Source organism: Equus asinus, chromosome 4 (assembly GCF_041296235.1).
Source record: "Equus asinus isolate D_3611 breed Donkey chromosome 4, EquAss-T2T_v2, whole genome shotgun sequence".
Taxonomy (NCBI): domain Eukaryota; kingdom Metazoa; phylum Chordata; class Mammalia; order Perissodactyla; family Equidae; genus Equus; species Equus asinus.
This window is the reverse complement of record NC_091793.1, coordinates 15,925,242-15,941,353: the sequence shown is the minus strand read 5'-3', so window position 1 is coordinate 15,941,353 and position 16,112 is coordinate 15,925,242. Positions and strand designations below refer to the sequence as shown.

Here is a 16,112-nt window from a genome sequence, read left to right as displayed (position 1 = left end):
AGATTTTTACACTAAAAGTTTCCCTGGCCTTGAACCTACACAGAATGTCCTGACCATGAGGAGCTCATCATGGGGGACGGACAGTCAGGGCCCCCAGCCCTGGGGACCCCGGTCACCATGGGGACAGTCAGCGTGCCAGGAAGGCCCTCACCCAAGACAACTGTCACATCCCACCCTGGGGTAGTTACACCAACTCAAGCACAGCATCCTAAGAGGCCACTGCCCCACTGACTCCCAAACCAGGCTGAATCCCGCCTGAGGAGCATCCGTTGCGATGCAGCGTCCAGCAGCGTGGGCACCTGGAGCCTGGGGGCAGCTGCGTGCACAGAGGCGGGACTGTTCACTGAGACACCCTCTGAATCCAGACAAGCGGCCCAGGGGCCTAAAAACAGGGGCTGAAGAAGAAACAGGACCCTAACAAAGGAGACTTGGCTGGAGCCACCCAGGATGGGCGCCCAGACGGCCTTTGTCCAAGCGAGGCCACCGCCAGCCTTCCCCCGCAACACGCAGAGTGCAGCGGTACAAGGAGACTCTCCCTCCCGAGTGACATCAAAGCTGCCGCCTCCTCAGTAATGTTCCCGGTGGGCAGACGTGACTCTGAGATGATAAATCACCTTGCATGCTCCACAGCGAGAAGATATATGTACACGAGAGTGGGGTAGAGCCTTCTCGGGCACACTGGGGAGCGGGAGCGTGTGGGAGCACATATTGTGTGGTAGGAACAGGACCAGACGAGCTGGGGCTCGGCCAGCGCTCACACCAGCAGGACAGAGTCAACCACACGCTGGCGTCCCCCAGGATGGGACAAAGGAGACGGGAGGAGAGTCCCATCCCTCCGGCTCAGTGACAAAAGCAGTGAAGGTGCTACTGTGAGCCCAACATGGCAGGAGTCGCGCCCCTGCGACATCTTCTGGGGCCTGCGTGGAGGAGTGAGCCAGTTAACCCCTGATCCCCTCGGCCTTGCACGAGTATTTATTATGTGCCTACTGTATGTGTGGCACTGTACTAATAGACAGATGACACTGGACGTCCACTGCAGAAAGGAGGGAGAAGACAGCACCAAGCAGACACGAATTCCAGCCTCCGACCACCGCCATGGGGGAGGGGACCGTGGTGAGGATGGAGGAATGGGGACAGGGAGGTGACATTCGGGGAATGCCTGGGGGAAAGGGCACTCCAGGTGCAAGGGGCCACAGCAAGAGGAGCCTGGCATGCTTCTAGAAGGTGAGAAAAGGACAGTCAGACCAGGCGAGGCTGGATCCCTGAGACGCTGCACTAGGGCAGTGGGACGGGGGAGGGTTAGCGGGATGGGATCCTGTGTATTTTAACTGGATGCTCGGGGTCTCCCTGAAGAGCAGATCACAGGGGCAGGAGGAGCAGGCGGGAGAGGTCAGGAGGCTCTGCCGAGGTGATGACAGCGTGCTGAGCAGTGGAGAGGAGGCTGGAGCATGAAGGCAGACCCATCAGGATTGGGTGATGGATCAAACGCGGGGGGTGAGGGGATCTTCTGTGAGCCCTGAAGGGGCTGAAATGAGGAGCCCAGGGACGGGGGGGCAGGAGTTTGGGGGGGGGGTGTATCCGGAACCGGTGCTGGCCCTGCTGAGCTGGAGACACCACGTGGCGAGCTGGCCCGGGGGTGGGAGTGTGGGTGTGTAAGCCTGGCCTGTGCAGCCCAGGAGGCCTGCTGAGTCAGGCTCAGGAAGGAGGCCCCTGGGCCCCCACCCAGCTCTGCACTTCGGTGCTCCTAAAACTGGATGACAACGTCCCTGCCTCGTGGGCTCGCAGACGTGGGGGAAGGGCCCGCAGCAGAGCCGAGGACGACGGTGCCCTCAGTTCCCCTCAGCGAGCGATGCCAGGTCAGCGAGGAACGCGAGATTAGACTGTTTAATCAGGGAGAGGGTGAACCAAGAGGCCAGGATCTGGAACCGCGTCCTAAGGCCTCCCTGGATTTAAGTAGGTCCAGTGTCTTGCCGGGAAGGAGCAGTTTCTTGCCAACCCCTCGGGCAACAGGCTGACCGCAGAGTGAAACTCTCTTCCTGGGGCCACTGGCCTGCTCAGCAACACCGCTCTTTGTTGCCCATCACACCTCACTTTGAGACTTTCGTGCCCTGCACACACAAGGCACTTTTAAAAGGTGCCTGTGAAATAAATGAAGACAAAGGACCAGTAAATAGGGACACCGAGCCATTCCTCCCTGGGGAGTTCACAGGGCAGATGAATCTGAGCTTGGAAGCCAGGACACCAGGTTCGAATCCTGACTCACCCCTCGCAGCCGGTGGGCAGCCAGGCTCCTTCTCCTCCTCCATGGACGTGGGGGCAGGACGGCTCTCTGTGGGCCCGTCCCGTGGGCTGTAGGATGCTGAGCAGCATCCCTGGGCTCCACCCACTAGCACCACACCCCCAGCTGTGACAACAAACATGTCCTCGGGTCCTCAGATATTGTCGGATGTCGTGAGGGGCAGAATCACCCCCCTCAGCGAGAACCAGTGGGCTGGAGACCCTGATGTTCCATACCTCAGTCTCGCCACTTACAAAATGGGGCCACAGAGCTGCTGTGAGGATTACTGAGATGACACATGTAGAATCATCTAGAATAGTACAGCACATTGACGTGCCCCATAAATATTAGCTGCAAATCGCTGTTATCCTAAGGGACGTGGAAATAAGTGAACCACACCCAACATGAGAGCGGAGAAACCAGCACGTGAACATGGCGCTCAAGCGAGACAGAGAGATGCCATCTGAGGAAGTCAGAAACTTTCTAGAACCTTCTCAGAGCAGGGGGCAGCCACTGAACTGGATTCTGAGGGAGGGAATGACAGAGGGACGGCAGGTACGGAAGTGGGGAGACAGGAAGAATGGGGCCGCATCCTTGGGGAATTTAACAGAAACCAAAACCACGCAGTTTACAAACTGTAAAACTGAGGGGCCGAGAGCCGGGGGAAACGGGGTGCGTGTTTGTCACAAAGCGGTTGTTCAGTAACGTCTGCTGAGTTGAGAAAGAAATTGGGACAGTGTCCGACACGCCTCCACAAGGTCAGCACCTCCAGTGTCCCCATCCCTCCTGGGTGGGGTCGGCTGCAGCCCCAACCACGGCCCCAGCACAGAGCCTTATTTGCACGGACACGTGGTGACAAGGGTGACGGCCTTCTCCCTACGAGGACCAGGGACCCCTCGTCTTCTGGGGCCTTGATACTCCACTAAGGCCCAAGTGGACTTAAGAAACACAGGAGTATTTTTTCCAGCATCGAATTCACTGAGCTTTTCCTGAAATTAACTGATAGCCTCCTTCCCCTCGCTCGTCTCCCGTCCCGCAACACAGGAAGCCGGGGTCTTCCAGGGGCCTCGGCCGCCTCCGACTTCCCAACCGCGAGGCCGGGGCTCGGCTTACCAGGGAGCCAGTAATAAAACCCTGGCGACGACAGCGCTGCTTTCACCGCGAATAAATGAGCTCAATTACCTCCGAGCCAAAGAGCACCCGCTTCAAAGGAAAAGAGGGAAGAAAGAGAGGAAGGAGGGCCAGGCAAAAGTAATCAGTCTGAATCAGTCCCATCTCAAGGGAAATTCGTATGATAATCTTGGTCCCAAAGACATTCAAATTAGTCCCATGCCACTCACGACATTTCAGTGCGTCTTCTGGTGATGACATACCGGGCCATTCCCCGGTCATTATTTTTCTAGAAACGACTCTAGTGATGAAAATGAAATTTGAGAACTTTGCAAGTTTTCAACAGGTCAATCGCTCTTTGGAGAGGATCCAGGGGTCCACAGGACTCTAGTGGCCTCGGTTTCCCCTGCCCACATGTAGCCCCAAGCTTATATCCTGGATCTCTCCAGTGCAGGCCTGCTGCTGCGTCCTCGAGGTGGAGCTGGTCTCCTCACCCGCGTGAGACCCCACCCAAGGCTTCCGACTGTCTTCAGGACAAAGCCGCCAGAGCCTGGGGGTGTGAGGGGCTCTCCCCAAGAGGTCCCTGCCGCCATGTGTCTCAACCAGCACAGATGACCTTGGGTGGCCCACCCGATTGGGCAGGCGCAGGTCTGATGTGTGCACTGGCCCGGCATACAGCAGGCACTCAATGCTTGTGGCGAGAGCAAATGACCGTATAGAGGCTGACCCCCTGGAGTACATCAGGCCCTTTCCTGGGGGCCTGGGGACACAGCACATCAGACGAGGCCACGACAGCAGCTCAGTGGTGTGAAGTGGGAAGGAGAGGAAGGGGTGTCCCACTGCCTGCTTCTCGAAGCTCCCAGGGTACACAGCTCCACTAGGACTCAGAGTGGGGCTGGGGGAGGGGAGCCCGGGCCAGGTCTCCTCGGCACACCTGGAGCCCCCATCCCAACGACCCAGGGTGGGCTTCGCAGGCCGGGGGTCTCCTTTGCCTTCCTCCCACCACTCCAAGCCCCAGGACAGCCAGGAATTGAAGACTAACACTCAGTAAGACAGCGGGAAGAGACCTCTGGACCCAACGGGAAGGACAGACAGCCAGCCAGCCACAGACAGGCAGGGGAGGGGAGAACACGAGCAGGCAATCAAGCGCCCTCTCACCGCGGGGCTGCACCGCCCGACTGGAAGCAGGCTGGGGCGCACACGGGCCAGCGGGGCGCACCCCACCTCCTCAGCTGCCAGGGTCCTCTCCGGGGGCCTCTCCTCCTCTCCTGACGCCAAGCACCGGGCACAGCTGCCTTCCTCTCCCTGCGTGCCCAGGGTGACTCTCTCTTCCTGCTCGATAAATACCTGCTAACACCCTAAACCCCAGTCCTAAGCTCGATCAACCTGCGCTGTCCCACAGAGCAGAGGACGACTGCTCAGGTGTTTACATTAAACACGCTAACCGGGGACACATGGAAGCATCCCGGCGCTACCTCCGGTACAAACCAAGTCCCGCCTAATCCCCAGACAGCTTCCCCAAAAGACAGGCGGTTCACACTCGGGGCCGTCGTAAACCGGATTTTCACAGGGGCCACCACATTATCTAACAGGAGACAGGAGACCAAAGCAGAACGTGCGTTTCTGTACGGCTCTCGGGGGGCTGTTCATTTTCAGAAACAGCTGTGAGCTGCCTTCGGAGCCATTCCTCTGGGACTAGTCAGGATGTCTTGGCGTGAGTGCGTCTTCAAGGCGGAGAAGATGAGCGATCTCTACAGCGACGACAAGGCACGAAGGAACGAACCTCTTCCCAGGCCCAAAGGATTAATGGCTCACGACTTCTCTCCCAGGTACATGGTTTTACAACAACCAATTAAACTTGAAATCCGGAATGAAGTACTTTAAATTTAAAGCCACTTAAAAGGAGGACATGCCATTTCATGCACGTCGATTTTTTCAGGTGGCTCTCCCACTATAATCTTCCTCCTAATATTCTCATAAAGAGGTGACAAGTCCCACGGGGTCAATAGAGACCTCGGAGCTGCCTGCCTGCTGGCTACGAAGATGCCACTTGTGAAATCATTTCAGGCTCCCGGGGCTGACACCCAGGCCCAGCGTCTGTCCTTTGACCATTTCCCTCAGTAGGGACATGGACAGAGGAAGCCACCGGAAACCCTCTGACGTGAGAACTGGGAGCCTCGTGCAAAGCCACAGTGACCGGGCCTCCCCACCGCCCGCGCCCACCCCGGGGCCCAGGGGAGCGACACCTACCTGTGAAGTCCTCCAGACATTCGCAGGTGTAGCCGCCCTCGCGGCTGCGGCACCGGCCGTTGGCGCCGCAGGGGCTGGAGTAGCACAGGTCGATCTCGGTCTCGCAGTAGTCACCCGTGAAGCCCGGTGGGCAGCGGCACCGCAGGCCGTTGATGGGGTGGATGGGCCGGAAGAGCACGGTGGTGGAGCTGATGAAGGGCGCCGAGCTGTCGAACTTGAGCACCGACACACACTTCATGTAGTTCTCGCACGGCTCGCGCAGGCAAATGTTGTCGTCGAAGGGCAGCACGCGCTGCGTGGAGACGGCGGTCAGCAGCGTCCGGTTCAGGTAGATCTGCTCCTGCAGGTCCTCCGAGGGGAAGAACTTGCCGCGGACGCCGCCAGGCAGCAGGGCCGAGAAGGTCACGTTCAGGATGTTGGAGCTGACGTCCGTGTCATTCTGGATGTTGAAGACAAAGACGTCGTCCTTGGTGGTGGACAGCACCGTGGCCACCCCTTCCACAAAGAGGGACAGCAGTGGAGAGAGGAACTTCTCCTGCGACATGTTCTCCAGGCGGACGGTGATGCTGTTGGTCAGCATGTCGTCCGTGATGATGGTGACCCGCAGGGTGCAGAGCGCCACGACGCTGTGGATGCCATCTGTGACACACAAGGAGGGTGGGGTCACTCGGATGACTGCCCATGGGAGTCCCGGTCCCACCCGGGTACAGCATCCCCACTTCCCATGTTGGCCCCACCTGTGACCACCACCTTGACCCCCACTTCTCAGCCCCCTCCACACCTGGTTTCCAAAACACAGCTCCCATCATGTCTGTCTCGCTCAGAAGTCCCTGGTGGACCCCTAACCTCTCAGCAGGACATCCCACGACCACCACGATCTAGCCCCTCGCTGCCCCAGAGACCCCTTGCCTCACATGCTTCGCTGCAGACACATAGGGACACTGAGAGCCCGTTTTACCACCTCTGTACCTGTTCAGGCCCCAGGAGACCCACCCCGATCCCACCCATCCCCCCGCCCAGTTCAGACCCCACAGTTGTCCAGGATGGTCCCGCCCAGGTGTGGCCTTAGTCTATGCTGTGTTGACGGCTTCTCTTCCCTTAAGCTGTGACTGATTCATCTCTACATGCCCAGCACACAGGGACACTCAGCAAATGCTGCTCTAGAAAGACACACACGAGATGACGCTGCAGCTTAGCCAACACAAATGAGCAAATCATGAAACGAAGGACTTAGGATTTTGAGACCAAAAAGGGTGGAATACTTTGGTTATAAAGATGAGCACACCATCAGTTCTGAGCCCAGAATCAGGATCTTTCAAGGGCTGGCCCCAGGGGTTCTCCCCAGGACGGCCATGGGCAGCAGCACCAGCCTCCCCGGCATCCGTGACAGGTGCAGCCACCCCAGCCAGGGGGCCTGCACCTGCCTCCCAGGCCCTGCCTCGAATGTGCTATGGGACCCAAGAGAAACCTGGCAGTTTACATCCTTCTGGCTTGGCTCAGATTCTGTGTCCCCACGGCTCTGATGGATCCTGCCCCCCTGCTCCTCCTGCCCGGGCTCCCTGCCTGTGGCCCCCCACAAGCGCACCCCCCAGTTTCCATGGGGCACAGAGCCAACTGTGTAAGCCAGTGACCCCCCCTCAATCCTGTGAGCCCCTAGTGGGTGAAGATCTCTCCTTCCCCTCTTCAACCGACAGCCTGGCGGGTGCCCACCCAAGAAAGCAGGAGCCATGGGGGGACCCCTTCCCGCTTGCTTCTGGGAAGCTGCAGAAGATGCAAGAAAGCCTGGGACCACTGAGAGGATGCAGTCAGGTGACAAAACCCAGAGGCCACCTTGTCGTCACTCTGGCCCAGCAAAGTCCCCACCAAGACTCAAGGCTTACAGGGAGCCCTTAAAATAATGGGGAGCAGAAGCATCAAAGATTCCACACCCTGGCACTGTTTTTCTCAGGCACTTGGGAGCCACAAGCCACTTTGGGAGGGACCATGAGTCACATAACTTGTGCAAACAACGGAGAAGCATAACTGCTCCAGAAGTCACAACACATTTGGGTGCTCTATTTAACTATCACAGCAAACCCGAGATCAGAGAGATTCTGAGAAAACCAGCATCACCCCACTTAATAGCTGGAGGGAGGCCCCGGCTGCCGCTCCAATAATAACATCCACGGCTTAGGTAGTCAGGCCCCTAGCGCGCTGCTACTGTTCCACCCAGTCCTCGTGATAACCTGGCAGGGCGAATTTAGAAAGTGAAAATAATATTTGTATAAGCTTGCTGTGGGGAGGGCACCTCTAAGGCTGGCACAAAACCCAGTGGCCTGCCAGGTAAGGGCTGGGTTCTGTCTACAGCTTCTGTGAGCAGAAAGCTGACGGCCCAGACCACACCTGCAGCTCATTGAACAAAGGGCCAGTGGTAATCACTAATAAATAACGAGGAAAAACAAATTAAGGAAAAGAAAATGGCAGAGCGTGTTGTGGCAGACAGCCTCAAGGATGGCACCACCCCCTCTGTCCCTCCCTATACACAGGCCACTGCCCAGCAAGAGTGAACACTGATTCCCCTCCCCTGGGATGGGCTGGACTTGGAAGTCCCTCAGTTTCCCTCCACCATAGTCCTCACACTGCAGCCACAGCAGTTGTTCTAAATTGCCCATCTCATCTTGCTACTCCCTTGGGACCCCCAATGGCACCCAGAATAAAACCTACACCGCTTACCTCATCTTATGGTCCTACCTGATTTGTCCCTATCACCCTCCCCTCTCATCATAGCGACACGTCCCTATCACCCTGGCTCCCTCTTCCTGCCCCAGGGCCTTTGCACACCTTGTCTTCTGCCTGGAGAACTGCTCTCATCACCCATCCAGATCTCAGTTGAATGTCCCGCATCCGAGGGGCCTTCCTCACCCCCCGACCATGTTCTGCCACATCCCTACTCCTACCGCACAGGAGCAGCCACAGCCTGATTTTATTACTATTTGTTCATCTCTGTCTCTCCCTCTGTGAGTCCACGAGGACTGAGAACCTGTAGGTCTTGTTCCTGCAGTACCTGTTGCGTCTAGAACAGTTCTTGACTCTCAGAAGCTGCTGGATAAACATTCATGGGAGAGAGGGAGGGAGGCAGGGAAGAATGAAGATTTCCAGTGGCACCTCTTTAACCCCAAGATTGACATTTGGTCAAACACCATCAGAGACTCCAATTTTCCAAGTAAGTTATTTTTTTGTGGATGTCTCTATCTTTTTGTTGTTGGTTTTTTTTTTTTTTTTTGCAAAGGCTCAATATAACAATGTGGAACATAGGATATTGTTGGTTTGTTTCCTGGTGGCAGTTCTTATGAAACATCCTTTTAATCTTAAACCACACATAGATTCGTTCTGGCCCAGGACGCAAACGTCATGCTCATTTTAAGGTCAAAACTGAGCCCGTCTTGGGTGCTCTGGGCCATCCTGCCCACCTGCCCCGCTGGGATGGGGGCTCCAGCACTGGGATCTTCCCGCAGGCAGGCCAGGGGGCCACAGCACAGAGGAATGCCCAGGAACAAGGAGCCACGTTCCAGGTACAGACATCTTCACTTAGGGGCAAAATGACAACATGACCAGAAAAGAGCATTAAATATTAACTAACATTAATTCCAGCACTAACCCACGCCGCTTACCTCATCTTATGGTCCTACCTGATTTGAAAACAAAATATGCACCCTACTATTAATCTACATTAATTTCTTTCAAGACCATGGACCCCCCTGGACACCCCAGGTCCTGGGAGACAATGAACTTACTTTGTACTCAAGTCGTTTGGCCTGGATTTCTGAGCCTCCACAGGCACAAACCTGACCGCCCCCACACAGGGGGCCCCTAAATAAAGAACGGGTGTCCCAACCATGGAGCCACCCAGAACGGTGACACACACCTCCACTGTTGTTGGAACAGACAGGACAACACGATGTTAGGGGAAAAAAGTGAGACCTTTTCACACAAACAAAAAAATATGTTTGTACACAAGTCCAGAGAGCCATTGGCCAGGACGGCAAAACATCCAGTGTCTACAGTGGCTGTGTCTGGGTCGCTGAATTTGTTTTTAAATAAACTTATTTTAGAACAGTTTTAGATTTGTAGAAAAAATGCAAAGAGAGTGCAGAGACCTGCAGATATCTCCGCACGGCCAGTGTTAGCATGCTAGTGTGATACATTTGTTACAATTAATGTAACAACATGGATACATTGTTAACTGAAGTCGGCTATCTTCAGATTACCTTAGCTTTTACCTACTGTCCTTTCTCTGGCCCAGGACCCTGTCCAGGAGCCCACATGACATCTAGTCGTCACGTCCCCTCAGCTCCTCGAGGCCGCGACAGTTCCTCAGACTCTCCTTGTTTTTCACGCTGATATTCGGGGTTTTTTTTACTTTCTCCTCTATACTTTCCTATATTGTTCTATTCTTCTGTGTGAGCACACACTAAGTTTATCAGTTAAAAGCCTATTTTTATTTTGGAAAACACAGAGCTTGCCCAGGGCTCTCCCCAGCCTGCATTCCAGGCGTTTCTTCCGTGGCTGTAACCAATGGTGCTGGAACCAGCAACTCCAAGCCAGCCTTGCAGAGCCCCACAAGTGCAATTTCTACGGCTTTCCTCAGGAAAGATAAGTCACCTCCGTGTCCCCAAGCCACAGTGGGAAAGAGAACAGATGGCAGAGCTCGCGGCTGGAGGATGCTCACTGGCAGGTGCCTCGCCCACAACCCCAGACGATGCACAGGAAGAGCTTCGCAGGTCTTCACGGAGGGTGGGGCCTGTCCAGCCTTCCGACTTTGGTGAAAGTATAACCACTGTCCACGATCATGTCCCTCGTGGCGGGCCCACGCCTCGGACACTGCAGGGAGAGGTCACGCGATGGCCTCCAAGGAGCCAGTGGAGCTCAGAGGGCACAGGACAGAGCCGCATTTGTAGGACACGGTGCCTGGACAACCCCAGAGGCAGCGGGGAGGCGGTCTCCAACGAGGAATGGAGTTTGTCCTGGGGCTGCCATAACAGAGCGCCACAGCCTGGGGGCCTGAGCGGCTTAAGCAACACAGCCTCTCAGCCTGTCCGAGAGCAGAGAGGCCAGCAGTTGGAGAGCAAGGCAGGGGCAGAGCTGGTTCCACCCGGAGGCCTTGGGGAAGAATCTCCTCCCTGGCTCTCCCCCAGGTGCTGGTGGCCGCTGGCAGTCCTTGGTGTTCTTTGGCTCGTCACTCCAATCTCTGACTCGTCATCACGCAGCCTTCTCCCCATGTGTGTCTGTGTCTTCTCTTAAAAGGACACTGGCTGTTGGATTAGGGCCCACCCGAATCCAGGATGACCTCGTCTCAAAGCTGACCTTGGTCACATCTGAGCAGATCCAGTCTCCAGAAAACACCGCATTCTGAGGCTCCAGGCGGATTGGAACTCGGGGGGACACTAATCCACCTAGGACAGGCAAGACAGTTGTTGTGGGGAGACAGGGCCATAGAGGTGGGCAGAGGTCCTCCGACGCTCCAGCCTCGCGGGCTCTGGGTGGGGCAGCTGGGGCTGGCTGCAGGAGAAATGTCCTCACGGCGTGGACTGGGCCTGTGGATGGACGGTGCTCACTGCTGCCCGTGGTGGCTTCATCCTAACACCTTCCCCGGTACTGCCCCTTCAGTCCTTGTCACAGCCCATGAGGGGCACCACTGCTGGTCCTTCACAGAGGAGGACAATAAGGCGCAAAGAGGCTGACCAAAGAACCCAGCCAAGGTCACTCAGGCAGCAAGCAGCAGGCCCAGAACCACCGGGTTCAAGACCCACCGACAGGAAATGGGGTGGACGGAGGGTCAGGAGGCTCGTGGTCCCGGCCTGGGAGGGTCTGCTGAGGACACGGAGGAGCAGAGGCTGACTTCTCACCCAGGGACTTGGAGACAACGCAGTGAGGCAGGACCCCTGGCAGCTGAGACACAGCTGGTACCAGGAGGGAGCAGGACCACTGACCGTGAGTGTCTATCACCCCACCCCACGCACACCACGGTCTGGGGGAGGCACCCCGGCTCCTATCCCAGACACCCTGCCAGGCCTGGTTGGCACGGCCACAGTGCTGCGGTCAGGCGGCTGTTTGCTGCCCAGCCGGTTTGAGACAAAGGCTGCACTCCTGTCGCTTGTGCTGCCCTCTCCCGAGGCCTCACAAGAGGCAGGGAGTGCCTGCTCGGGCCGAAGCCAGGGGACTTTGAAGTGGTTCCCTGCGTTCCTCCCTCCATGGGGTGTGTTGTTGTTTTGAGGCCAAACTGAGGGCAGAAGACAGGTGCGAGGTTTTGATCTGCTATCTGGAGGGTGTCTGGCTTCCCTCCTTTCTGGGCAACAAAGGCCAAACCTAGAAGCCACGTCTGGGGATCCGGGTTTGCTTCACAGGAACAAGGTGACGAGCGTTCGGGGGACAGCAGGGGCAAGTGCTGGTGTCAGGCCCGCCGGCCCGCAAAGATGCAGCTTCTCCTGCCCCGTGTGGAGGAGGGGCCCTCAGGCCCGAGAAGGGAGAGTCCCATGCAAGCACCAGGGTGAGCAGCACATCAAGTACTACACAAAAACCCAGACGCCACCCTCAACGCGTCTGCACGTTTGCCTTTTGCTCAACTCGCAATGCGCTAAAGGGGCCAGCCCAGCTCTGCCAGGTCCCGGGTGGGTGAAGAGGGCAGAGCCAGAGGCCCCTTCCTCCTTGTCCCCATGGATGCTGTGATCTCAGCTGGACAATGGGGAGGAGGGCTCCCTCCTGACCTCCCAAGAGAGCCCCCAGTCCCACCCTCCCCAGGTGCGTGCTCCCAGCCCCTGGACCCCGATGCCTCCCTCATGCGGAGTTGGTGCTCCTCTCCTGACCCCTATCTTGGGGGGACATCCACACTCCTGCAGGGCCCCAGCACCCAGGCCCTGACCACAACATGCACCCCCATATGGACATGTGAGTCCCTCAGCCCACTCTTCCTTCACCTCCAATGATGTCAAGGCCCCCCCACCCCTTCCCCAGCCCCCTCCAGCTGTGCCTGACTTTGTGCCCACACCCCACTCCCCGATAACTGGGTCAGGTGTTCACATGGGCAAACCTTGCTTGGCCCATCAGTAAGCAGGGGCAGGAGCAAGGGCACCCCCCACAAGGATGCTGGGAGGGCCACCCAAGACACTGGGTACAAATTCCAGACCAGCGCCCACAGGCATACGGAAAGCACTCAGTCAACGTGTCCCATCACCGCCACTGCTGTTAACAATGCAAATCAAACAGGACAACTAGCTGCAATGTGAGAAATGTAAGCTGCTCACCAGGAACTGCAACAACCTCGAGGAGCCCTGTGGGAAAGAACAAACCCAAGTCTGCAAGTGGTGCCCCAGGCCCAGGCTGCAGGCTCCAGCTGAGTCATCACCGGCCGGGATATGGCTCCTCGAGTCAAATGGAAATGCACACGCAGGCACTGGGAAGCCCATAAATGGGTAAATAATGAGTATTTTAATGCTCCTCTTAAAAATTTTTACAGTTTCAAATACACAACCATTCAAATAAAGTATACAATTTGATTCTGCTGCATTATTCTGTTTCCAAGACACACTTACTTACCCAGCACCCTTCCTCTCCTCCAAAATTACAAAATTCTGCAATGACAAGGAATTATTCTTTCCTAAGACAAGGAGGACAGGGAGAAGAAACCAGATCTCCAGGCTATCAGGATCAAGTGAGCCAAATAAACAGCATACGTGGTAGAAAATGCCTGACTTCAGGGGGCACAAGAAATGAGGAGATCTTGCAAAGGAAAGACATTCTGACGCAGGTGACAGCATGGAAGAACCTCGAGGACACTGTGCCAAGTGAAATAAGCCAGTCACAAAGGGACAAATCTTGGATAATTGCACTTATGTGAGGTCCCTAGAGGAGTCAAATGCACAGAGACAGAAAGCAGAGCGGCCGGTGTAGGGGCTGTGGCGGGGGACGGGGAGTTAGTGCTGATGGGGGCAGAGTTTCAGGGAGCTGATGACAGAGTTCTGGAGATGGACAGTGGTGATGACAACAATGTGAATGGACTGAATGCCACTGAACTGCACACCTAAAAATGGTTACAATCGTGGCTTTTATGTTACGTGAATTTTACTACAATTATAAATAAATAAAAACATAAGTACATGAGAAATGAAACAACAAAGATATCTAAAACTTCCTTCTCAATGTCACTCCCACACTTATTATTTGATAACCTGGATTCAGAAATGTTCTCTCCTGATTTCATGTATAAACTAAAGCTCCCATCCCAAGGCAGAAGTTAACGTCTAATTCAGAATTTCACACCATCAATTATCCTGTGAAAATCACAGCTCGTCATGTCTATGCTGGATGGAACCTTCTCGAAGGCTGAAATCATAACAGGTGGGTTTGTTCATGCTTCTAAGTGGCCAGCGGACCGCAGGGTACAGAGGCTGAGGGCTGAGATGCAGAGAAAGTGCATTCTTCTCAAGATAACTCTCAGTGAAGAGTTACGGACTGGTTCCTCAAAAAGTTAAACACAGAATTAACATGACCCAGAATCCCACTCCTAGGTGGAATTCCAAAGAATTGAGGACATATATCCACACAAAAACTTGCACCTGAATGCTCATAGCAGAGATATTCATAATAAACAAAAAGGGGAAATCCAAGTGTCCATCAACTGAGGATGGATAAACAAAACGTGGTCTCTCCATACAGAGGAATATTATTCAGACACAGCCATAAATGAAGCACTGACAGGCTACAACATGGATCCACCTCAAAACATTACGCTGAGTGAAAGAAGCCAGACACAAAAGGCTACGTGCTGTAGGATTGTGTGCCATGTCCAGAATAGGTGAACGCACAGAGACAGAAACCAAGCTGGTGGCTGCCAAGTGCACAGGGAGGGGGCGAGTGGGGAGCGGCTGTGTGGTGGGTATGGGGCTTCTCTGGGGCGAGGGAAATGCTTTGGAACTAGACAGAGGTGGTGGTTGCACAAGACTGTGAATGTGCCAAATGCCGCTGAACTGTCCGCTTTGAAACGGTTAATGTTACATGAGCATCACCTCAATAAAAACAAAGGGAAAAAGAGTTAAGGACTGACACATTAAAACCTGCTTTATTTTGCAGGAGATTACCCAAAAGGAAGAAAAAACTATTTTCAAAGGCATCTTAAGAACAATTTCCCTAAAACCAAGTAGTGGATGAAGTCAGAGGAGACGAACAGTTGCTGTGAGCACAGAACCGCCTTCGACTTCAAGGAGCTGGGACGCCACCTCTGACCTTGGCGATGATCGAAGGAACTCTCTCCCCGTGAAAATGCCAAGTGGAGCTGAGCCACCGCCAGCCGTTGATGCCATAAACTAAATACTGCGAAGGAAACCCCGCACACAGGAGGGCCACATGCCCGCCGTGAACACACGCGGCCGCCTCTGCCTTCCACCGGGACCGCGGTGAGTTTCATCAGGAACCTCTGCTGTCTCTGGTTTTTGTTTTACTTCAAGTACTGATTGAACAATACACAGGCGTCGTTTGCCGAACAGGAATGCAGAAGTCCGATCCCACTAAACCCCGTGTTGGGGGTGCGTGCTTATCGCCAGGCCTGACATGCGGGCTGTGCGAGGACGAGGAGGAGAACAGCAAGGGTGCAGCAGGTTCAGCTTCCAGGGCAGGCTTCTCCACCGCAGCGCGCCCGACCTCAGGGGCCGGATCACTCTCGGCAAGGGGCCGCCCAGGATGCCTCCACCCGCTAATGTCAGTTAGCCACCATCCTCCAGCTGTGACAACCAAAAATGTCCCCAGACACTGTCAGATGTCCGCCAGGGACAGAATCGCACGCAGGTGACAGTCCTGCTCTAGGCAACAACATAAAAGTTTCTACAGTCTAATTCCAGTTTGAGACTCTCAGTGAGAACCAGGAACCCAGGAAGCAGCAGGGCCTGGGGGTCAGCACCCTGAGCTGGTAGGCCGGCTCGGGGCCCCCAGGCCTCCCAGCAGCTGCATCTGGGGCTTCCCTCCGCCCGCGGAGCCAACAGGGACCCCGTCCAGCCTCGCTCTTCCTCGCCTCCACCCGAGGAAAATGGGCAAAGTTCCCTGAGACAAAGATTAAGTCCCAAAATGGATTTAAAAGAACTAGGGAGCACCCTGCCTTGTTCTGACCCGAATGATGCCCCACAGCATGGCAATGTGGCCCCGGGCACCTGCTGAGGGACACTCACATGTTTTCCAGCCCCGGACATGTCAAGGAGTGGCTGTCAGTCCAAGAGAACTGTGGGCAATAAAGAGGAGATTTCTGACAAACACACATCCAAGTCCAGCCTGCTGCCGCTGAGCCCGGTGCCCTGCTCAGAGCTCCGCAAGGCCCCTCAGTCACGGCTGCTCGCAAGCAGCCCACCGCCAGCCCGCAGATTCAGGACAGACAGGTGCCAGTCTGGAACATTCCGGGCTCTGGCTCCAAAAGTGCCGTCCACCACTCAGCTGGGCAGTCACCAAGGCACGC

General features: G+C 55.7%; 1 protein-coding gene across 2 annotated transcripts in view; it reads right to left on the bottom strand.

Moving 5' to 3' along the window:
• CELSR1 (cadherin EGF LAG seven-pass G-type receptor 1) overlaps positions 1 to 16,112 on the bottom strand; it is a 150,210-nt gene that overhangs the window by 87,973 nt on the left and 46,125 nt on the right. For both annotated transcript variants that reach the window (XM_014864366.3, XM_044777684.2), the window contains exon 2: positions 5,639 to 6,277. In XM_014864366.3, the coding sequence (XP_014719852.3) occupies positions 5,639 to 6,277 (639 nt within the window). The remainder of the gene's footprint in view (positions 1 to 5,638; positions 6,278 to 16,112) is intronic.